The sequence below is a fragment of the Falco peregrinus genome, chromosome 2 (assembly GCF_023634155.1).
Source record: "Falco peregrinus isolate bFalPer1 chromosome 2, bFalPer1.pri, whole genome shotgun sequence".
NCBI classification, from domain to species: Eukaryota; Metazoa; Chordata; class Aves; order Falconiformes; family Falconidae; genus Falco; species Falco peregrinus.
The window spans coordinates 107,641,714-107,666,641 of record NC_073722.1 but is presented as its reverse complement, the minus strand read 5'-3'; the positions used below and the strand labels follow the sequence as shown (position 1 = coordinate 107,666,641).

Genomic DNA, 24,928 nt, shown 5'->3' with positions numbered 1-24,928 from the left:
AACAAATAACTTTATATAGGGAAGACAAACCTCTCTTGTGTAGCTACAGTATGTCAAGAAAGTCAAGCAAAACACGCACAAAAAAAGATGTTAGAGTGTTCTTTTCCCTTTTGTTTTTTATGTCTGATAATTCTTCGAAGACTTATTGCCAAGAAAAATACATAATACAGTATGGTGCTTAGATTTCCTTCTCTATTTCTTCTTTCCCCTCCGCCTTGTGATCATGTGTATGGTCACAAGCATGGAATATATTGGTGCATGTGAGAGAATGCCCTAGCCTGTTAAACACAGATCACAGAGGATATGAATAACACATACAAATTTACAAATAATGAATAAGTCTCTAACACAACAAAAGAACCTTATCTTTTCTTCATTTAAAATCTGTGATTTTGGAGTTTCTGTAGCAGATATTCAGCTCATCTAAAGTGTGGTCCAGAATCATACTGTTGGTTTGAATGGGTTTTTCATCTGCCGTGGATTTGCTTTAATCACAAATATTTTATTACAATTTTGCCATGTCTTTAGCGTGATGGACCTTCCTGATACACTTCATTTGGTACATTCTCATGCATTCTCTTGTCATCATCTCTCTCTGCCAAATATAAAATATTGGGAAGACCATTAATTCTGTAGGGTAATATCTTGCAAAATGTAACATCCTGTATACTGGCCATAATGTGGTTCACGGTATGCTACTCAGTATGTATTCTTGTAATGATTGTAAAAAAGGCTAATAAGAATTTGATGCAAATGGTGATTGAAAGTAATTGAAAACTGAGTATGTCACTCCCTTAGGCCTCTGAAAATTTTGATCTGTGTACCAACTCTGGTGTTTGCAGTGAAGGGCTTCTAAATGGAGAGGGTTTTATCTTGAGAAGTCCTTGAGGGTGTAGGTAACTGCATGCAGAAGTCCCACTGATGTCAGAGTGGCTGTTCTCTGAAGTTAAGTGAATGTATTTATGAGGGTCTGGCACAGATGGTCCTACCTGAGCAGTGGGGGTGCTGGCAGAGTAGTGCTGTCTTCTGACGAAGTCAGAGAGCATACAAATGCACAGAGCTAGGGAAACTAGTCTCTCAGCACAAGCCAGATCTGTTGTAAATGGTCTAATATTTGTAGATAACATTATTTACCACTTATTGTTATTTTTGGCTTAAGAGATGTTGGCATGTTTTAAGGAATAATAGTAGCTATGTGTTGGAGAGCCAGTGGGGTGCAAAAACATGCTGCCTGAGTGCAGGGCAGGGGATCTGTTTGGTTTTGTTTTTCCTCAGTGCATGGTTATATTAAGTTATATATTTGTTTGTTGTTTTTTTTTTTTTTCCCAAAAAAGGTAGCTAGGATAGTATTATTGCTCTTAAAGTTTGCACTTGGTAGGTATTTATTTGTAACTTGGTAACTCTTAAATTATACTGAATATAATGTTCAGCAGCTTTATACTTACTGTATGCTTTAGGGTTATCATGTAGTATGCACATTTCTAGTGATGTGGCATACTTAATTTTTTCCTTATTTCTTTATCTAAATGTTGGTCAAGAATTGATTCACCTAGCTCTGTTATGTTTGTACAACTCTCTTCCTGCTGTTTTTTTGAATAGAAGAGCTTTGCAAGCTTGAGTCTGCATATTCTCACTCGGCATATTCTGTTTGCAGGAATGCAGAGGAAGAGGGGCTCAAGTCAAGTGAGGATTTCTTGATAGCTGCGTGAGGGATTACAAAGTTGCATCACATGTGTTCTTCCTAAATCTTCTCTATCCGTCTGCCCCTAATCTGATTTTAAGTCTAGGCTAGTAGGCATGGTTGAGGGTGTAGATTTGAACCTGGGTTTGGCTTCACTCCTAACAGGCAGTAATCCCACCTGGCTGTGAGAAAGCAGCTAACTAAACTTTCATGCATTTATTTTAACAGTACTATCACTGTTCTACCTGGTCTATGGTTTTCCTTGTAAATCCTTGCTGATTTTCATAGTGTAAGTGACCCAATGTGACTTAAGTTTTAACTTCCTTAGTTTCTTGTGATTTCCATAATATGGGAATAGAGATGTCATTAAAGACACATTTTTTTTGTTTGTTTGTTTGTAGACTATTTTCCTTGGTGTTGTTAAAGGTTCCTGCTCCAGATTGCTTTGGTTTTAGATTGTTTCACTTGAAATAAAACACTGTTCAGTCACATCACAAGCAGCACCTTTATGGTAAATCAGAGAGAGAAGTGTGTTAGGAACCATATGCTGTCCTAATGCAAAGGCTAGTTCAGCATCGTAATGAACCCTGGTGGATGTATCAGATGTCAGCCGGATGTTAAAATAGAGATGCTCTCTGGATTTGGCTAATTGCAACTATTATTGTTCTCTCTCTTTATTAGCATTTTTCAAAATGTTAATTTAATGGTTGAATAATTCATCTTACTGTTCAGTTTATGTGGATAAAAATAGAGGAATGAATTTGAATAATTTCCAGCCAAGTAAAAGTTCTACTAAATTGTTTTGTTCTTTTTTATTAAAAAAAGCAGAGTTTTAAATCTCTTTTTAAACACAGTAAAACTTAGACTTTTTCACTAAAGTATATTTGTTGCTTTGGTTTAGTCTGTCAGCAGATAGTCCTCTATCTTCTAATACTTGCAGAATTTTCAGTTTATAGTCTTGTTTACCAAAACCCAGAACTTCTTTTAAGGGCGCTATAAATGTTTTAATATGCAGATATATTTTTTTTTGAGTGGTCTGTGGCAGATGTTGTTGCCATCATTGGCTCCAATAAATAAGTTAGATTATTATGTGCTTTGACTTCTGTGTTCATTTGCAAGCAGCTTTCATTAAAAAAAAAAAAAAAGAATAAAGTCAATGATTTGTTTTCTTCTTGTAGTCATTTGTTTCTTGAAGATGCAGAAGATGAGTGGCTTGATAAAATGGTGTTGACCAGTTTAGCCTTTAACAATATTATCTTTAAATAGTTTTTAAAAAAATTTACTATCTGTCTGTAGAAAATTATCATAGTAAAGCTACATATCCTGCAGGTGAGTTCTGGAAAAAGATTATTCTTATTCCGGTGGACACAGTTTCAGCTGACATCAGATAGGTACATGTCTGTGATGGTTAGGACTGTATTTAGACAAAATAATTATAATAATTAGATTGGTGCGTGGTTCACATTAGTGCTATAGGTTTGGATCCAGAATTACTTAGGTAGGCAGGAGACACTGTATCCAATTCCATAAAGGCAGAGTAAAGAGTAGTGAGCTGTAGGTCGGGTAAGTTGCTGTGTGGAGTTCCGTTTGGGATGTTGCTGTTGCTGCTGCTGTTCTCCATCTGGCAGTGAGAAGGGAAACACTGGGAAGACATTGGGGATGATGAAATGAGAACTAGGGGATCCACAGCTAGGCTGTCGTCTTTCAGCTCCTCCCAAAGATTTCCTATAACAAAACAAAATGGATTGATTTGACTTTCTCTATACATGCTTTTTGAAACATTGTTTTACAGGAGTTGGTAATTATACAGTTGTGTGTGCTGTATGTGTAGGTACTGGTAATCACTTAGGAATGAGAAAGGAAAAAGATTAATAGTTACTATTCATCTGTCTCCCTAATGAATTTAAATCTGGGAGAAAGCAGCATTAATTTAAGAAAATTATTTTGCTTGGTAATTGGCAAGATTCTGCTGCAAATGTATCCTTATGGAGCATAACTTTTATTTGAAAAAAGCCCACTAATTTTGAAAAAGGAAATTGCCTCTGTTATCTCTGTAAGATATTGGAAGAGCTAATGGCACTTTATGGGACAAACCTGCAAATCTGTAAATTACTTTACAACTGGCCTTCTCGTATTCTTATGGTGTAGCCGTCTCTGAATTGCACGCTATAGTACTGGATATGTGATTGACCTGACAAATCAAAAGATCTGAAATGTTGCATTTTTCTTACATATACCAAAAAGTTTCTTGTCTTTCCATTGAACATGCCTATCCCAGTGAAAGCATTAAATAAGTTGCTGCAGGAGGGCTGTGTTTGTCGTATGCGTCATCAAAGATTTTTTCAGGGAGGGCAGTGGCAGGCAGACTGTTGGTCCAAAGCTATACCCACCATCTACAGACTATCAAACAGGGTAACATTTTTAGCCCTTTTGCTGGAAGCCTGATTTTGTGTTTGGTGGTTGGTTTTTTTTTTTTACTCTGTGTGTGTGTGTATAATGATTTTGCTCCAAGTGTGCAGGCCTTGTCTTAAATTTTAGCACATCTTATTTCAGATTTGAGAATTTTAAAAAGAAAGTAAGTAAAAAGCTTAGATATGGTTAAAAAATTTAAGGTAAAAGGCGAGGACAGAGGGAAGTTGGGATTGTACCATATTGGTGAAGCATACAGAATATTCACAATACGAATGAGTATGGTCCGGATTAACTGAGCAAAATGGAAAGAGGTTCAGGGAAATGAGTGGAACGTGAGATCTGTCTGCCTGAAAGAGGAAGAAGCTAAGAATTCAAAAACCTGTGGTGTTAATCTCAGTCAAGCAATCTGGGCATGGCCGGATTGTGGAATATTTCTGACAGTACAATGGTAAGGCACATGCAGGCACTGAGTCATGTAGATTATTAAGACTATGTTTTTTTGCTCTTTTAGGTTGCTTTGTAACCTAAAAAAGTACCATTTTTTGCCTGTGCAGGAAGGCAATTCTTGCACGTTATTTGGTGCAGGAAGAGCTTTACCATTTGGAACTCACAGGTTTTATTTTATATGTATACATATATAAATATATACACACAGACACATAAACTTGCTAGGTTTTTTCATAGTTTTGCATGGAAAGCTATGTTCTTGGTGTTCAAAATCCTGTCTATTCAAGATGATTTGATTATTTAATATAAAAAACTTTACTGTCAGTATTACATGACTAAGAACACACCTCAGAAAATACAGTTGTTCAGGGCATAGATCATGTGAATGTCTTGAGAAGGAGTAAACAGTAAAATTTCTCTGAGAAGAAATGTGGAAGGTGTTTGAATAAATATTGATAAAAATGTCAACATGTTAATTCAATCAAAATTATTTATCTTTGTGCCCTTCACGTGATAATTCTCTTGATATGCACTGAATAGTTGTGCTTGAGTAGTTTTCAGTGGAAAATATGCTTTAATTAAAAAAACCCACATTCTAAATACCGTATTGCAGTATTAAATATCAGCAGTCCTAGTCAAGAGTAAGCAGGTTATTATTTTAAACGCTGGGTGTCAATCTGTAGCTTTCTTGGGAAACTTTTTAAAGATTCCATGTTGTGTGAAATAACGTAACCTAGTAAGCTGGTCTCTGTAGCAGTTGCAAGGACAAGTAGTTAAAAAAGAAGAGCATAAATGCATCTTATGCAGGCTGGGATGTGATGTAATAAACCTGACTCTACAAAATAAAAATGCCTTAGATATCTACCTTGGAGATCAAAATCAGTCAGGGATGGATTAAGAGCATCGATATCATTGCTGAGATCTCCTTCCTGCATGAGCGTGTCCTGCATTGTCCTGGCTGTCGAGTGCTCTGTCAGCATCTTCACACCGCAGGTGGGGGGGGTCTGGGCCGGCAGTGGAGAATCCTGGGTGATGCTGGGCTGAGTTCGGAGTTCACTCTGAGCCTCCCCAGAAGGAAATAGGGTCTGAGGGTCAGGTGACTGTTGCATTAACGTACTTGAGATCGGAGGAAACCCCTGTGGTGATGTGTAGCACGCAGTCTGCTGCCCCCCGAGCAAATTTGGTAAGGGGTTCTTGACATGCAGAGCTCCTGATGCGTGGATACTCTGTAATGGCTGTGGTACCCCGGAGGAAAGAGATGGCTCGCACAAGGAGTGGGATTGGACTGCCATCTGCCTGGAAAGGGATGCACTTGCAACACCAGTCGGACTGCAGGACATGATGGAAGGTCTCAGCTTCTCACTTTTGTCGCCTATCAGTGTGTCAAGTTCTTCTACAAAACAAGAAAAAAAGTCTGTGACTTACTTTTTCCTAACAGAGCCTTAATTTTCATAGCTTGCAGCTAGTATTTTGGTGTTCCTCAGGAAATGTGTGAGTGGAATGGCAAACAGAAGTGCTAGCCCATAGATGATAAGAACTGAAATATTTTTCTAAATTATCATTTCCAAGTAGGTATGTAATAAATCGCAGGTTTTTTGTTTAAAGGTTGGATACTTATCAGTTAATTTCAGATTTTATTCTATAGTATGTATTTCAGTGTTGTTTTTATCTTAAAGTTTAGTGAGATATCAAGACAGATTTTTTTGGGGGAAGCTTCTTTGTGCCTGTTTGGAAGCACTCCTGCAAAACTAGGTCCTATTTAATTCTGCTTTTAATTTTTTTCTCTTGTTTTGCCAAACACTTTATAACCCAGAAAAATTCTGTTTTCCTAAATCATGTATAAATTCTCTTATACAGCTTGGTGCCTGTTGCAAAGAAAAGTTCTGGGTACCAGTGTTTGAGAACTAATATGCTAACGTATTACTGACCTGGCTTTGCCATACTCTTCCTTACAGCAACTGGGTCTTTCCTCTTCCATTTCTGAAGCTCTTCCTGCATCTTATCGATTTTGGCTGGATTCAGAGCCCACAAACAGCCCTTCCGAGAAGAATTGCCTGACTTGTTTTCAACTTTCTCAAAGCATTTGTTCAATGATAAGTTGTGGCGTACAGAATTCTTCCAGCCATCTGGAGCTGTCTAGAAAAACAAATCCAATCTAAGAATGGAACATCAAGGAAAAAAAAAACCTCACCAAATATATTTCTCTCTTTTGACAGGTGAGATGGTAAGAAATGCTGTTTATATTATACTTTCTACAATATTAACCTTGTGTGTTAGAAGGAAGCTACAAAATGTTATAGTCATGTTATGTGGGGAGAAAGGAACCAGATAAAATAGTAACTGATCTTCCAAGCAAGAAGGTTGGCCTTGTCAGAGGGGCTGCTGAATTTTTAAGAGTGAATTTGGAAATCACAAGAATTAAGTGTGTAAAGGATTATATTCTAGAACTAACAGGAAATCTCTCTTAATCTATTTTGGAACACCTAGAAAGTTTTCCAACACTTCATTGAAAGACTATGTGCTACTTGGACTCAAACTAAGTGTCCAGGCAGACTTCAGAAGAATTTTAGCATGCTGCTGTAGGTGTAACTTTGTATGCTAGCTAATTACATAACCAAATGGTTTAATCACAAGTCCTGCAGATGAGATACAGGTTTCTACATCAGATCACTGCATTTTTTGCTTTGCATTTGTTTTTAACTCAGCAGTGGAAGCTGGAAGGTTTTTTTAAAATGGACAAGACTTATGTTTCATTAAAATGATTTGTCTGGTTTTATTATGTTGTTTCTGATCAGTGAGGGAAACAAAATTCCCTCCTTTCCCTGAGGACAGTTTTGCATTGAATTGCAAGAATGGAAAGAAAAGATAACCTAGTGCAAAACCTCTGTTTATACAATTTAATTTTTACATTTTTTTTTTCTCCTGATTGCTTGTGAAAGAACTTTGAAAATTAATGTTGCTGTAAGGGATGAAGAGGGAAATACCCAGCAAAATGGTCATGCTCAGATTCTGATGGGAAATGCCTGTTCGCTTGCTAGTCTGAAATACTGATCTTGAAAGAATGGCACTGTATTCTTTTATAGCATGTAATTTTTTCTGCTGTTTGTTTATTTGATTTCACTCCTTTCTGCTTACTTAGTCCTGCAGCTGCAAGATAGTGCTCATCACATTAAGGCTTTGCAAATTAGTATGCACATTCATATCAGAAGATTCCTGTAGTACATTCCTGATGTGTCACTTCCTTGCTTTTCTTTTGGTAGGTTCTCTATGATGCTGTTTGTTGTGTATCTGAGTAGAACAGCCTTAGCTCATAGGCACTGCACTATAATCTTAAAAAAAAAAGGTGGGGGAGTGCAGGAAAAATGACTTGCTACATAATGGTAGGAATCAACCTGAGAAACCCGACTTCATTGTGATATATGCAAGTGCAAGTCCAGCTAGACTTCCCCTGTCATTTTAAGACCAGTTAAAAAAAAATGAAATTGTAGCTTTACCTGTGTCAGTCAAATGGTATTCTTTATATTCTTTCCAAGAGGTCTGCATTTGCAGAGATGAGAAATCTCAAGAGAGAGAGACTTTAGAGCTCATCGGATTACAAAGAATGATCTTCAGTATTAGTGTATGTGAGGCCTTTTTTTTTTTTTAATCAATTTTGGATGCTTTTTCTTTTCTTGTTTCCAAAAAATCCTCATCTGTGTGTCATAAGAATTAAAAGAAATTAAACAACTCTGAAAGGTGGGTGTGAAGTTGTCTATGTGCCACTATTGATTCATAATCATGGATGCAAAATATTTGTCATTATAATTATTCCTATCAACCACAGAAAATTACTGAACAGAGAGCACAAGAAATAAATAATGATTTTCCATAGCCTTTTTGAAAAGGTTAAAAATTAAAATATACCTTTTATGTCCATTGTTTCCTTTCCATTCTTACACTTTATTAGTAGGGACCCTTCTTTCATGGAAAGACAGCTTTTTGATAGTTTCTCTAATTGTTGTCTAGTGTAACAAATTTCCTTTAAGACCATCTTTTATGCATGTGCTTGTGTACATTTTTGCTTTCACATGATACAATATGAATTTTTGAACATACTTTGACATAAATTCTACTTTTATCGGGAATGTAAAATCTGTTCTTTCCTAGCTTATGAAGGACTATCTTGTGGGTTAAGGTATTGAAAGCCTTACTGAAGAATTTCAGGGTCGAATTTAATACTTGCTTTCTTCATTAAGAAAATTAATTGGTTGTGTGAGTTAAACACATGTTATTTACTAAAAAAGAAACTATTTTCCCTTCATAGCAGTGCAGTTTCTACCCTTTTGGCCCGCCTGATGTCAGCATTTCACTATTCTGTTAGCCAGTCCCACAGGTGAGACCACATGCATTCCTATTAAAAAAAAAAAACGAACCAAAACCAAACCCCAAAAAACACCGAAAAACCAAACCAACAAAACCCCCTTTAAAACTCTTTCTGCCACAGGGTAATACTAAAGATGATGAATCAGTTTTTCTGCCTTGCAGATCATATTCTAGTTGCTTTCTGGCAGTTCTAAGAGTAAATAAAACTGTTCCTCCTAGGTAAGATGTGTGCTTAGCTACTGAATACGCTGACCTGAAAGAATATTCATGTTTCTTGCTCTGCACATGAGGCTACATATACCTCTGTCTGTATCTAGACAGGATAATTAGTGTTTCTGCTAAGCACCAGAAAGTTGGGAGTGGCATGTGTTTCTCAGAGGTTTTCAGAATATGTGGGGGTGTAAACTATGAGATAGTTTTAAAAACGTAAGAGCGAAAAGTACACAGATTTATTCTGGAGACTGCTGCCAAGAGTTGAACAGGTTCTTGCATTAAACTTGGTATTGCTGAGCAGCAAAAAATAGTCATTTACCTAGGTAGGCCCTGAAGGAACACTCTGGCAGTGTGTGTGTGTTACAACTCTGTCACCAGTTTTTTAAGTTAACATTTGATTGTTAATAAACTGAGCTTTGGCTACTGAAGGTGCTCTCCTATAGTTGGAATCTCCTTGCTATAGCTCATTTTTGCCATTGCTGCATTCAGCGTAGTGTGGATGAAGCCGTGTGGAGCTGGACACTGCAAGAGAATACTTGCTGCTCTTAAGTTCCATCAGAGCACAGAGCTTTCTAACCTCTTGGACCACTGGCAATAACTCCAATTAACAAGATTAAAGCTTTCTGTTAGACTCACTAATCACTACAAAGAAAAAAAAAGGATGACAGGCGAAAAATATTATTGTACAGACCCATTGATCCTGACCGCCTCTTGAAGTTTAAAGAGTTCAGTGATCTTGCAAAACCCTTTCTCTTTAAATCTAGGTCTCAAGAGAAGGGAGAGGTACATCAAAGAGTAATTCAACTTTAGCTGCGTAGATGTTTTTTTTAGGACGTAGGAGTTGGATTGCTCTGTTTCAACTAGAAATGAGATTGTTGCATCATAGAAACTAAATTTGCTGTGGCAGCGAATACAAGTTAATTTGACTAGGCTTGTATCATCTAATGTCTCCCAGCAAGATTCTGTGTACACTTGTACTCTGTTTCTCTCCAACTTAAATTGCTTCCCCTCCCCCTGTTGTCTCCTGCTATTTAGTGAGTTCTGGTAGCAACAATAAAATGTTCCTCACTGATTTTTATATTACTTTGTCTTGCTGAAGACTGCAGAAAAGGGAGGATAGAGGATATTAGCTTTTGTCATATACTGATAATTTTTTGGGCTGCTGTAAAGACCAGAGGTAGGCAGGGTTTAGTGCTTGTAAGCATAATAATTGCTTGCTTATGCTCCCCTGCTTATTTTAAGGGTGTTTGGGATGGAACTACTCAATCATTTGACTGTAGTTGTAAGTAAAATCCAAAAATAAAGCCGTCTCAAAACAGCGAAGGCAGTAGTACTCCCTGCACCATTCTTTTACTATAAGGTATATGACAGCAGTAACCTCTTTCTCATCAATTTTTAAAAGAATTAAGAAAAAGACCTGAGAATCTGTAAAAAAGAAACCCAACCCCAAAACAAACAACCCACCACCAAAACCCACTCCCTGTGGAACAGGCAAGTTTTGATAAGAAGGGAAAAATTTAGATTAGGTATAAACCAGTTATTTAAAGCTGTGGCAGGAGTATACCTACTGTACAGATGAGCATACGTATACACACATCTGTATGTATGTATGTATGCATGCAGGCAGACATATGAACACACACACATCTATACATTTTCACAGAAAATATCACAATATATATGATCCACAATGTTTACACACAATATGTAGTTGAGGAAAGGATGTATATCACCCTATCATTTCTGCTGTGTCAGAATAACTTTAACTTCAGGACCAGGAAGGTGACACCAAGCAAAGCCACAGTCTTGTGTCTGAGGAATTCTGTGCATGGTGGCAGCTGCAGCATTTGGTTTGCAAGCTGCTGCTGAATTTTATAATCGATTGTGATGTAAGACAGAGGAGAATTAATTTCAGTTTGGTCTGATGAATAAATGTGGACATGCCTGCAAAACTTTTCTTTAATATTCCCACCTCTCTGCTTGAAACTTGTGCTATTTTTCTAGAAAACTAATCAGATAAGAATGTGTTTCTTTGCTGTAGATCACATGATTTGTGCGTTATGCTAAGAAGCATAGTTTGCAAAACATCAATTTCAAGATGATGTGGCCCAGGACCTTTTTCATAGTCCTCAAACTATTTTCTTTTGGATTATTAATATTTCTTGCAACTAGTAGTAAATGCATGGAAAATAGAGTTAATATTCTGTTAGGGACAAAATACAAATCTTTACACTTATTCTTGTTCTGAAAATGAAGAAAATGTATAGCTGCTGTGTTCTTGTGTGTCATTCTATCCTTCTTCCTTTCCCTGTTTAGATTACTGTCATTGCTTAATTTCATGTGTGTTTAGCCTAAAAATCAGTTGTGTCCCTGTGACTTAACAAAGTTAGAGTGCTTCAGATTTGTTTCTGTGGATTGTAACCAGTCATGCTGTGATGGAATACTTCTTGAATTGTGAGGGTAGGTTTCTTTATTTTTTCTCTCTTCTCTTGCTTGTAACAAATAACTGAGTAGCTAGTGATTCCTTTGGGAGGGAATCTGGGAATACAGAAGTGTAATGGATCCTAACAGTTCTTCATGATAATGTGTGCTCTTTTCCTCTGATTACTGACAAGTGGTTTGTGCTTGGTTTTTTGTTTGTTTGTTTGTTTTTTGGTGGGCATTATTTACCCTCAGTGGTCCAAAACCATTGCAAAATTGTATCAGAACATTTATTTTTAGTTATTCTTAGTGTTCTTTTCTTAATACAAATGTTTCAATTGCCTTTCTGTAGTTGCTTTAAATTTAACTGCTGTGTGTTTATTTGCAATAGGAAACAGGACAGACTTGTGATGCTTTATTTTCTTTTTTGGGCCTTGCTAGCAGTTGCAGGTCACCTGATCTGGACTTCCAGTGAGAAGTTTTTGAAGAATCAGCATCATAAAGCTCTGTCTTGAGCAGCAGTTGGTGATTCTATTATAGCTCTTTTCAAAACCTGAACTGTAATCCTTCTGCTCTTGGATCATGCGCTAACTAACTCTTTCCACTTGCATTCCAAGTGCAAGAAACCATTCTTTTATAGCATGGATTTAAATTTCAATAGTATCTGCTGCAAACCATACAACCTTACCTTCACCAACATTACTGTGTAATTATAAGCTTAGTACCATTTATCACATCTTATACTTTGTACAGTGTATGCAAGTGATGAAGTTGCCTAAGATGGATGTCCCAGCTCCAGAACAGAGCAAGATAACCTTGAACCTCTGCTTCCACACGAGTCTGGAGGTGCTGTTGATGGCAGAGGAAGCCACAAGACCAGTTCTGCCTGTATTTGAGATCTGAGGTGAAGGAATGGATGTGTTTTTAGAAATATTTATCCTTGTTATGAGTTTTTATTGAGGAATGGCCACTGTTACCTGCACAAACTCTAAGCTGGAACAGTTCTTAATATCTTTTTGTGTTAAATATTACCACATATTGTGTTAACATTTCTGCCTAGGCCTAAAATGCTGGGTGATTTATGATCATGAAGGTATATCGTGTATAATTGATTTGATATTAATCTACTAAGAAATTATTCCTTCTCATAGACTGAATCCCCTCCCTTATTCCCTCTGCTGCCAGGTAAGCTTAGAGAGAGATTTGCCCCCCCTCCCTGTGGAACTCACCTTAAAGTAAGGAAAATGTTCCGTCATGAAATTGTAAATCTCACTGACTGGCAAACTCCCTGTCTTGCTGTTTTTGAGTGCCATGAAGATCAGGATGCTTTAGGGAGAGAAAGAAAAGTATTTTAGCCTGTTCTGCTTGACTCCTCAGAAGTAGAAAACCCCCTATTTTTCAGTGTGTGTAGGTACGCTGGCTTTCACTATCATAGCATGAATACTGATGATGCTTAAAGTTGCCACTCAGTTGTTTACAAGCAGTCTCCTTACACTGCTTAACTTCCAGAGGTAGCTCTCGAAGTGCATATAGAAGGCCCAACCTGGGTTTAAAATAAAGTAATAGAAAGTGGAATCAAGACCACAGCCTTCAAGTCCTGCTATTGTGTACTTATTTAAGGTTGTGTTTGAAAGCTCAAACTGATAAAGGCCACAAAGAGAGTATCAAATTGATGGTGACAAGACGTATAATGGAAATTTAATTATCTGATCTACTTTATTAGACTGCTATTTGGGGACTAAACCTGTGTGGTGACTTGCATATCTGATATGTTTTCTAGGCATTTCCCCCTAGTAACTGGAGAAAAAAAATAGTTTTAATACAGGTCCTAGAAAAGACAACTAAGTGTTATTAGTCTTGCACTGATGAAATTTGCAACACCTAAGATTTTTTTATTAGAGAAATGTCTAGCTTTTATGGGGGTGATCAAGACTGTTTGCATGCTTTACAACATTTCATTTCCCTCTGCCTTGGCCCCAGAGTCTGGAACATCTTGTGATTCATACAAACAGGACAGAGCGCACTGGGAACAAGACAAATACGAGTAAGTATGTTATTGCAAATTATGCTGGAAATAGGCCATGGGTAAACAGTGTATTTCCTGTAACACTAGGACTTGAAAAAATATTTTATTACCTGTAGGAGTAGATGGGTTTGGGAAACAGAGGCTGCTGGGATTCTTGACTGCTTTGAGGAGCAATTCTTTGGTAAGGGTAGTGTGATGAAGTAATATAAGTCACAGGGTAGCTGCCTCCTGAGGGATACTGGTGATACAATAAACGAGATGTTACTTGGCTTAGCAACAAGCTGTCAAAAACATTTCTTTCTTAAAAACAGTATTAAACTATGAAATTCTGAGGATATTGTCCTCTGCCTACATTCAATGGCTGTTACGCCAATTCAGACCTGAAGTCTTTTTATCATGGTTTTCGAAAACATTATTAGTCAATGCTTAAGAAGTATAAGAAACAGGACACATATGAGGAGGAGCTCACTGGTATGTTGGCTCTTACCAGATCCTGTTGCACTGTGTTCCAAATTGAAGGATGTAAAAAACTACTTTCTTTTATTATTGCCTGCTATGGTACTGGCATAGCATTCACATTTCTTGTGAAAAAAGAGAAACTACCTTTTTAGTTGTCTCCAGATAATTCATAATTTTATAGACCTAAAGTGTATCATCCATCTCTTTTGTGGTTGAAGTACCTTAGCCCACTCAGCCTCCCCTGAACATTGCACTATGCAGACAAGTCAATTAATGCTGTAATTTTATTTATATACATTAAAAAAAATCAAAATAAAACAAACAATGTGCACCATAGAAAAATAAGCCTATTAAGCAAAGCCACTAAAAAAGAAGAAGAAAGTGAAGTTTTGACTGAGCCTTGTTTGGGTTTGTGTGCTGTTGTTTTTCATGTTTTAGCTGGAGAGGGATACAACAAGACAAAAATTCAAAGTGTATAAAATCGACTCCCAGAAATTAGCATCCCAAAGCATCAGTTGAATTTGCTATTATCAAGCAAGGCAGTAAAACCCCCCAAAAATAACAACAAAAGCTTTAGTAGATGGCATCAGAGTATATATAAAGCAAATGTATTATTATAGAATAAGTTAGTAATGTCATTCCAGGGGTCAGGAGAGTGGTGTATGAGACATTTCTCATAGACAGTTTTCATATTGCCTGACTCACACTGAAGCTGTGAGGCTGCTTCCTCTCAGTTCCCTCAGTCAATGACAAGAAACAGGCTTCTCCAGGAGGCCAGGAGTTTATGCTGTTAACCACCACCTCAAGCAGCTTTTTAGCTCCCCCCCCCCCCCCCCCCCCCCCCCCATGTTCTATATCAGAAAGCTAGAAGGAATAGCCAGGACATCTAAAATTGGATAGCATGTATGTTACCATCACCCCACCCCTGGGGAAACGCAGCAGAATGCTACATGAGACTGAAATGCTAAGCTATCTCTTCAAGAGATCTTTACGCCTGTCCAGCCCTCAAGACACAGTAAAGAAATGGCTGGCCTATCATGCAATCACCATGATAGAAATATGCCAATGCAATAAAATAGGTAAAAGAGGGGAGATAATGCTGATAGATAGCCTCGATTGCATCAGTTTCTGTAGGTTTGCTCTCAATTTTTTAACACAGCAGCTGGTGACATATTTTTCTTTTCCAAATTATAGTTTAAACCTGCTGGCAAGCAACTTTCAAGAACAAAGAAACACTATCCTGCTAAGGTAAGATACCATAAGATACCATCAGTTGGCTCTCCATGAGGTAAAGGCTCCCACTGAACTCAGCTCTGTGTGAGAGGAATTCCTGCCTCTTACAGATGAATCTTTCCAGATGCCAGGGCTAGGGCATGGCCAAAATTAGGAGTCATGTCATATGCTATTAAAAAATATACCTGCATGCCTTCCTTAGTACTCAAAGGTTGCTGAGCCCTGTTCTAGTGTTTTATTGCTTAGCTCTAGAAGTCCTGTGTCATGATGATTTTATGGGTTCCTTTGAAAGGTTATAAATATAGCTTGCAAGACTTTTTGGGAAAATTTCCTTGACAATTAGTTTATATGTCTCTTCAGTTTCTTACTGTCATTCCTATTTTCAGACCAATAGCTTCTGTTGCTCTTGGTCTTTGTCCCCTTAAAAAAGCAAGCCTGCGAGAGGTTATGTGCTTGCAAAGTGTTCATAGTTCATTTATTTATTTTGGATTGTGAATAATTTATTTCAGTTTCTCAGTAACTTTATTGTTGTTGCTTGGGTTTTTGTCTGTCTGCTTGTACCTTTCTAACATTGAACTGCCTGAAATGGAATGTGGAAAAACATTCTGAATACACTCATTTGTTTGCTACAGTAAGCAGGATGAAATAAATGAGATGTACATAATTAATCATGTCCTGCCTTGTTGAACTAAATACTGGGCAAAACTGCAGTCTCCAGAGCAGCTGTGAACTGATTTCCTTGTGCAGTTCCGTGTGTATATTTTTTCACTAGAGCAGAAAAGTGGGCAATTCATACAATAATTTTGATTTTAATTGGTTTAGTGGCTCTTTGAACCGAACGAATACTAAGATGGGGCTGGTTGTGATGTCATCACCAAAGGCAAGAACTGGGCATTTTAAGGATTATTTTTGTTTTATTGGATTCATTACTCCTTTTTGAGGGATACAGAGGCTGGGGAATGGTCTGGTATGACAGGCTTGAGCTGGTTTTACAGTCAACTGGCATGAAAGATGTCCGTGTTTTATGGTGGGTGGGTAAGTGACTTCAGTAAGTGTCTGCTACTTCTTTCAGGTCAATAAGAAGTAATTTTTCTTGTGAGTCACCATTTGTGTTGTGTCCAGCAAAGGGGAAGGTGAGGCCATTTTATCATTTGGACAAAATTAGCAAAGGGTTTGATCTCTCTCATCCCTCTAATGAAAAGTGAGGTGTAGTTTGAACATCCTTCACTTCAGGCTAAAGGGCCTGTTCTCTTGAGTGTTACTTCCTAGTGATTTAAATTGCACTGCTCCATTCAAATTTGAAACGTAAAGTATTAATGCTGGAGCTGCTTCATGCAAAAGATGTTATTCCACTTCTTCTCAGTCTAGTATCACATGTTCTTTCATTTCCCAGTATCTGATTATGGCACACAGACAGCAATTCTATCTGTTGTGACTTTGGCTGCTCATACCTGTTGTTTTTTTCCTCTGAGTAGTAGAACATGTTGCCATGCTTTTCCTACTAAGAAGCACAAATACTGAAAAGTCTAACAGAAACCTGCTGCGTATAAGAGATCTGTCACAGTGCCAGCCTGCAGGTGGATGGAAGACTTTCCTCTTAGTGCTTGTTGTATCTTGCCTAGCAGCTCGCAGGTGGTGTATTTCAGCTTTAATTTTTGTAGTTTTTTTGAATGTGGTTAATGCCAATGTATAGTAATAGTACTGGTTTCAAATCAGCAGTGACGGGGAAGGATGCCTCCTTCAGAATGAATAAAGAAATTAAAAAATATTCAAATGAATTAACAAGCTAACTGGAGTTTCTGCTAAAGCACCACACAAACCTGACATTTATACTGCGTGTGAGATGTATGGCACATCCACAATGTGTGTACTGCAGTCTCAGTGGGGAACTAGTTTATCTTTGCAGCAGAGCTTTTGTGTCAAGTTAATCTTCCATCTAGGACCCTTTGCTTCTGAAATAATAATAATAATAAAATCAATTTGTAAGTTAGAATGGTAGTGTAATATCACCTTTCTTCTCATTCTATTTTAATTTTGTTATTAACTTTTATCCCTTCTATTGAGTTTTAGGCTAACAAGAAAAACCAAGTAAATAGTTATGGTGGGTTTGATAACTTGAAATGGAGTTACTTTTTTGCCACATTATAGGGGGGGAAAAATGGTTCAGTAAATTCTGGATAGTGGAATGCTGGGGAGATAGGTAAAAGAAAAACCCAGGAGTGAGACATTCTCTAGCCATATTTCCTGATGCAGTGTAGGAGAACCGCTTCTTTCTGTTACCTGTGCCTTCTCACACCTATATAGCATCTGTACACTTCTCAAGCTTTACAAGGCAACCCACTGAGGACAGGGGATACAAAAATCCTTGATATTGAAACTATTTGAACTTCAGTAATACCTGGACGCCCTAAGCAAATTGGTCTGTCCTTGTGCAACACCTAGTTGAAGAACCTCCATGCCCCTGAGTTCCTAAGCTGATTTAAATACAAAGTCCAGTTAGTGGTCAGGGGCTGGCCACAGCTGAGGGAGCAGGAGGAGAAAGATGACAGTAACAGGAACCTGATTTTAGAAGTTTACTTCATGCAGGTGTGGGTCCTTGAAGATGCTTTCTGAGCTGCCTTGCTGCACTAACAAATGAAATTCCTAAAAAGTCATCTGTGACAGATGATTTAATTTTATCAATGATCATAAAATTCCAAGATTTTTGGTTTTTTTATGGTAATTCAGCATCTTTTTTCAGAAGTTACTTAAATTTCCTCTTAAATTACATCATGCCAAAAATAACCTTTCTTTTTCCTCATGAGGGACTAAATCCTGGTGATGAATGGTATGATTACTATTCCAACGACTCAGACTAGTAACACCATATGAATTAACAATCCCTATGAAATAACATACAGTAACCTGTTTTTTCTTTGCACAGTTTTAAATCACTGCTCTGTTAGTCACATTTTTTATACCTCTTGAGCAAGTTGAATAAGATAGTATAGTTGATTTCACAACATCAGTCATCAGTCACTGGGATCAAAGGAGTCGTAACTCAAGTGTGAGCTTTTATGCTCAAGTATTTTCTATCTATGAATTCCCTGTAAGTTTAATTTAATTCAGTTCTAATGGTAGGGAGTTTTGGTAGTTGTGCTCTTTTTGTATATGGATTTCTGCCTGATTATCTGAAAAATCCTTGTTGCCTTAATTTCACCTTAAATAAGTTTTGGGTTTTGTTGTTGTTTGGTTTTTTTTGTTAATAGGGTGTTTCAAGCATATTTTTACCTCCTCGACTATCTGTCTTACTGAAAATTTTGTACATTGCAGATAACTAAGCATAAAAGAGAAAAATTTCAATGCATTGAACAGCACCACCATTTATAACTAAAGGAAATTATTTAAATACATTTCAAAGTAATGAAAATTACTTTCTGTGGTACGCAGTCTCCCTCTATGCCAAGTTTTCAAAGCTTAGTAGACCTCACTTGCCAGCCTCTATAAATACGTATTAGGATCACATGTAAGATTAAGGTATGTATGTTTGGTTTTACAAAGATACAATATGTGTGCTGCTTTGAAAATATGAACTGATATGTATTCAAATGACACCTAAACACACTCAAGAAAAACAAGGTGTCAGTTACTCCTGTGCATTTTTAGCATTAACAATATGCTTACATTACAAAAGAGCAACCTTAATATTGTACATTCTCGTGCATCATCAGCATTATTGTCAATTATGCTTCAGCTGAATAATCTTTCACTGGGGATGATGTAATAGTCAAAAGATTGCAAAAGAGATGTGTGGGCCATCAAGCACAAGGAAAGTGAGCATCATCTGTTAAAATTTTGCTTTACAAGTGCTTTTCTATGTTTGATCTGAATTTTAAGTATACAGCCACATCTATTTAGTTTTTTATTCTGAAGTTAAAGCACAGTTAATTCCCTGGGATCCTGAAATGCCAACGGTTATGTTAATAATTTGTCTGGTTTCAAAGCCAACTTTCTTGATCATAATGGTAAAAATATAAATAAGCAGTTCCAAGATTTAATTTTTATAAGGTTGGGTGGTGGGTTTTTTTCTGTTTTCTGGATGATGATTGAAAAATGCATTTAGATGTGCTGCTTTTAAGATCTCATTGTCATAAGCAAAATGTGTGTATCCAAACATGGCCTTGCAAACACAAATTAAGCAGGTATTGTTTCATCTGTCTTTTTGTGTTATTACCGTAACTACCATACCATTATGGTGCTAGAAATACAGGGGATTTTGGTCTGCATATTGTACTGACCTGATGGAAAGGATGTGAGGGGCAATACGTCTGCTGCACTTGAGGCTGATAGCAGTATAAACCGGGCTGCCCTTCTAGTGGGGATGTCCTGAGCTTGATGTCTGAATCCTGCTGGAAAATATTTAAGGGAGGAGTTATAAGACAAAACACGTCAATTTAGAATAGAACTGTTAGTCATTGTTCTGATTTGTCTTTCAATATACTTATTACTTTTTTGGACTTGATTCTGTCACGGTGTGTGTTACACAGAATTTGTTTTATGTTCTAGCGGTGCAAGAAGAAACATTGCTTCCTGTGTTCATATTATTAACTATTTAAAAAAAGGAAATCCCAGTCCAAATTCCATGCAAAGAGCAATTGAGAAAATAGCAGTTTCCATTTATCTTTTTTCCCTACTTACACAAACCCTATACTCCAGCTTGGATTCCTGAGCATGCACATATGTCTCTCTCTCTCTCTTTTTTTAATACTCCTTGGTTTTATCTTGCAGACTGTCAGTACCTCAAGCTGGCGCTGGAGTTTTGTCATTAGCTAGAGAGCGAGGTTTATAATGCACAGGAAAGAGGTGGCAGAGAAGAATCAAACTAGGCTGACTACTGAATTTGATCAAGATACAGGAAATATAGTAAGAATGTGATCCTCCTCCCCCCCCCCCCCCCCCCAGGTGTGGAAATAAACATAACTAGGTTAATCAAGTCTTAATTTCTTAAAGGTCTGTCCAGCTGCCTGTCCTGGATTCCACATAGGGCTTGAATCTTCTGTTAAGGGCTCAGGCTCCTGGATGTTAAGTGTTGCTGGTTTTTAGTTAGAACACTGAGTGTACCATATGGTTTGTGTGGTAACACTCTGCTTTAGAAGAGCAATTCAAACAAACTGCATGCTAAGCAGAGCGCTAGACAGAGCTCTAGCTGGTAATAAACAGTGCAGGGAATGGTGTGTCTTAAACAGCGTCCTTATCTGTGCATCTGGTTCCTTCCCCACTTAACACCCATGGACAGGAATTCTGTTCTGAGAGCTGGTGTTATAGACGTCTTATTATTTCAAGGAGCTAGTAACACTTATCCTTCTGTTTTAAAGCAAAGCCATAATGACCATCTTTTATGGTATAGAGTAGTGTAGGGGTACATATTAGACTTGATTTGATATCCTGGCACCAAGCAAATGCCACATCCAGTATTAATAAACGTCCGTGCTATTTTGGTGACCATAAGATGATGTTTTTTTCAGAAATATCAACTTGCCAGCAGTGTGTAAGTTATTTAAGAGCTTTGAAGTTGCATGCTGACTGAACCAGTGGAGAAATTTTTTTTCCTGAGTAGTCACATGTATTTGGTAAGGGGCTCCTGCCGTGCTATCTTGACATTCTCTACATCTCACAGGGATCTGGGGAAGAAAATGGGAATGTTTTTCATCAACTGCTTATAGGTTTTGTGTTAAACTCATCTGACCTAGATGAGTATTTATCCAGGAAATAAGAGATCTAGTTCAATTTCCTCCTTAACTTGAATGGCTTCAATCTCCAGGTATGTACCCTGACAACATCCCGCCATTCCCTGGTGAATTGTCTTAATCCAATTAAGATGATTTTATTTTTTTTTAACCCCTCTTTCTTTTGGTAACCCTTAAATTCTTTGCATCACAGCAATTTAGAACCAGTGGTTAGGGCCCTCTCCTGGCAGATGTAGTCACTGGTTTTGTCTGCACTAGATGATGAAGATACAATTTTACTACTTTGGATCACAGTAGAGATATCTGGTGGAGACAGATACTGAAGGGTAAGTTACCTTGCCCTTCAGGGATCTCTGTGCTGCCCCAAATAGGCACTTGCCTTTATCCATTATGTAAATTAGCCCAGGTACCTTTGCACTGCACATACCATGAACAGATCTTATATTTCATTTTAAGTAGTACTGATGTCTTAGAGTTTCTCTTCTATTTGTGTTGAGAAAAATACAGCTCAGCCAATGTGTTGTAACAAATCTGATATACATGTTCTCATGCTTGAAAAATACTGTTTTGTGAACTTTTGTCCCTTGAAAATACTAGTTGATGACAATTACTGATACAAACCCTGTTGTCAGGAAGGATTTGGATTGTTAGGATGCATGTGTCTTGTCTAGTGGAAAATCATTTGTCCTTGTGCATCTTTGAGGATTTTTTCAGTAGGGAAAGGCCATAAAATAGAGAACTTTGACAAATAAATATGGATGCCTATCCCAAGCTCTTGCCTGCAACTTGACAAGAGACTAAATGTCCATTTAGCCATGTTAAGAAATAATAAAATAATCCCGAAAGTATATATTTGCCATTGAAAACAGGAAAAAAAAAATGAGAAAAAATACTGACCATGACTTGTGAACCATGATCTTGACCCGTGGTGCTGTATTGGAGGCTGTTACACCATGGTTGTTCTGCAGAGATATTCGGAATGTGTGTAGGAAATGACTCTGACTCGTCAGGACCTGTAGATCCTGGTAGACTCTCAAACCCATCAATGCTTCTAGCATTTTTGAACGGTGAACCTTCTGGTGGGAGGGCTTGGTGTGCTTCCTGGAAGACATCTTCGCTGATCTGCCTCTTGTAAGGGTGAAAGGGGTTTCTGCTGCTCTTGAGAAACCTATCATAACTTCCTACAGTACTTTCCTCATAACTATATCGTCTGAATTTTTCAGTACTGAAAGATGCTTTAAATTTGTTCTTGCCACAGTGAATTCCTTGGCTTGTAGGGTATCTTCCGTGAATTTGGTCCTGGGCCGGAGAAGCAGGGCTGGGGCTGTGAGAAGACTCTGAGCTCTTTCTTTCTGTCCTGCTGTCTGACTCATATGGTTGGCAGTTGTAAGTGGGGTTATCCTGCAATGAATTATTGGCATTTATTTAGGATTAGTATGAGCAAATATCTTATTTTAATTATTTACAAAAAAAGTACATTAAAAATATATTATTGATGAGAAGTATAAAATTACTAGTCCTAGCCACCTTCACACCCTAAAAGATCTAAAGGGTTTTTGGTTACTTGGTATTCAAAACTGTTCAAAACTAAATTGATACAAGCATTGAAAAGACTGAACTAACCTGGAAAAACAGGATGTCTTAGGTTACTATTGACTAGTTGGTCTGACAATGTCAGGGAAAAGATGATGTATGATCAAGTGATGAAAGATTAAATGGCAGGAATATGATAAGTGCAAGTCTTGTCATATACAAGTTTAGTCAAATAAGCTTGATCTCATTCTCTGGTGGTGTTACAAGCTGCCAGATATGTTGCTAGTTACATCACTTCCTTTCATTAACATAGCCACACTCGCTCTGAGAGACAGGTAGGCTCTAGGCAGACATTTTAACCTTCCTCCTGTCTCATCTCCTCCCTTCCCTTTTGCACTTCAGCAAAAAGAAAATAACAGCTACTAAAGCGCTCTTTAATCTGGAAGAGAAAGACTTAACGAGAACCAGTGTCTGGATCCTGAAGCTGAACACATTCAGCATAGAAATTATGCATATTTTCCCGGACATCAAGGATGAGTAACAACTTGGGTGCCTTTTGAGAAGACATGCTTAAGTCAAGAGTAGGTTATTGTGTTCAGTGGAGGGGAAAATATAATGTTCTGTGTTACACAAAAAGTCAAACCAGATTATCAAGTGGCCCCTTTCCTCCTTCCCCCTCCAAATGCAAATTGGTCTTATAGTATTTTAGGAGAACAGATAAAGGAATATATGCCTTCATGGAGCAATCAGATTCCAAGAAGCCCCAAAGGGAATTTTGCATAAAAGTCAGTGCTTTCTGCAGAGTGGAACATGGCAGAACTGTTTTTTTCATTTGCACATGGGTCTGTGTGTTAAAGCTATTAATGTTTTGTTCTGTCATGGATTCTGCAGAAAGCAAATCCGACCTCATGACACTTTTGGCATCTCAAATGAACACAAACTTGTAATTTCTGAATTCTTACTTCCTTGCTCTCCTCTATAGCCTTAATACATGTATTTATGATATCTTTTGTTAAATAAGAATTTTAAAAACTTTCTATATTTAGTTAAAGCTGTATGAATGGCAGTGCTTCCACTTCTCCATCTGAAGTTTTCATAATAAGAGTATGGGAAAGCTTATTTTGCCATTGTTTGATGAAAACCACTATTCTGAACTGTACTTTTATGATGAATATACAGGCAACAGGAGAGAGATCATTTTATTCCAAAAAATGTCCCAAGGAATTCTAAAGTGCTTGAAGGTATACTCTATTGGTGGGGAGTAGAAAAGAGGTTCTGATGTCTCTGTCTTCTAATTTATTTATTCATTTTAGAAACAGGATGAGGATTTCTTTAAATGTAGCATTTTTACTAGATGAATTGCCTGATTTGTTTTAAAGTAATAGGATTTTTTAAGCAATCAAATAGGAAATTTAGCATGGAGCTTAAGATTTAACTAGAAGAGTAACTCAGGTTTCTACTCTTCAAGAATAAAACTTTCAGTGTTTACTTTGTTACCAGTTAAGTATGCTGAGATTTAGTAAGGCAGTTGCTGAATATTGTATCTGAACTTGTGCCTCTGAAGAAAGGGAATAGAACTGGGCCATCTTACTCACAGTTTGCTGAGCTGGGGATACTGAATCCCCCTGTGTCTTCATGAGGTCTTGTTGGTCCCTTTCCAGAGTGTCCGAAGAAGAAAATTTAATATTAGATTGATCCTGGAGTAGTGAAACCATTACCAAATCCACGTCAGACAGGATTCCTGTTGCGAGAAAATCAAATTACAGTAAGTATTTTCTAAAACTTAAAATGTAGAAGAAACTATCTTGTTACATGCAAATGACTAGACTGAATGATACCTTATCTTAAAATGAGCAAGAATTCCTAATACAGTTGAATTTTAATTTTTTTTTAGCTCTTAAAGAAATGTTCTGTAGATGCAATTACAATGAAGATGTGATGCAGAGTTTATATGGATTTACCACACAATTTTTATAAAAAGAAGTCATTACTTTGCTATACGTTCATAAGTTAATGAAAATATATTGCTTTGGGGTTATGCAAATTTAGTACTATTGCTTTATTGAGAGATTGAAAGCAAATGGGGTCCATTTCTATTACAGTGGGACTATATACAATAAAAGAGGTTTTTGCTATCATTACTTAGACTGGTTGCTACAGACTTTATTTTTGCTTTTGTTGTTTTATTAGTACCAATCCCTTCAGCCTTTTCATTCTGTTTTGCATGATTAAATGTATCTGAGATATGTAAATAACTTCATCATTCCATACCTATTTTTGTTAGTTACATCTCCTCTCAAGTTCCTGATCTTTGATCTTTGGATATATGAGACATATCTGATAGCTTTCTTTGGATTCAGAGAAATAAATTTGATATGCTAGTATTTTGTTTTCTACCATGTTTTTTTCCCCAAT

The 24,928-nt window shown here is 37.2% G+C and overlaps 1 protein-coding gene and 1 long non-coding RNA gene across 4 annotated transcripts in view; one reads left to right on the top strand and one right to left on the bottom strand.

Annotated features, from left to right (window-relative positions):
• LOC114012985 (uncharacterized) overlaps positions 1-24,928 on the top strand; it is a 49,639-nt gene that overhangs the window by 3,065 nt on the left and 21,646 nt on the right. Inside the window, exons 2-7 of one of the 3 annotated variants that reach the window (XR_008746129.1) lie at positions 6,496-6,764; positions 11,432-11,575; positions 12,290-12,440; positions 13,517-13,580; positions 15,216-15,269; positions 24,175-24,278. This is a non-coding gene — a long non-coding RNA (uncharacterized LOC114012985). The remainder of the gene's footprint in view (positions 1-6,495; positions 6,765-11,431; positions 11,576-12,289; positions 12,441-13,516; positions 13,581-15,215; positions 15,270-24,174; positions 24,279-24,928) is intronic. The other 2 variants (XR_008746130.1, XR_003555799.2) reach the window with 2 other exon arrangements.
• On the bottom strand, positions 367-24,228 carry FOXN1 (forkhead box N1). The gene is made up of 8 exons (XM_027791126.2): positions 24,109-24,228; positions 21,878-22,381; positions 19,532-19,642; positions 13,673-13,800; positions 12,766-12,862; positions 6,469-6,676; positions 5,406-5,933; positions 367-3,406 (listed from the first exon to the last, which is right to left on the bottom strand). Exons 1-8 carry the CDS (start codon positions 24,226-24,228, stop codon positions 3,141-3,143), a joined length of 1,962 nt encoding a protein of 653 aa, XP_027646927.1. The 3' UTR covers positions 367-3,140.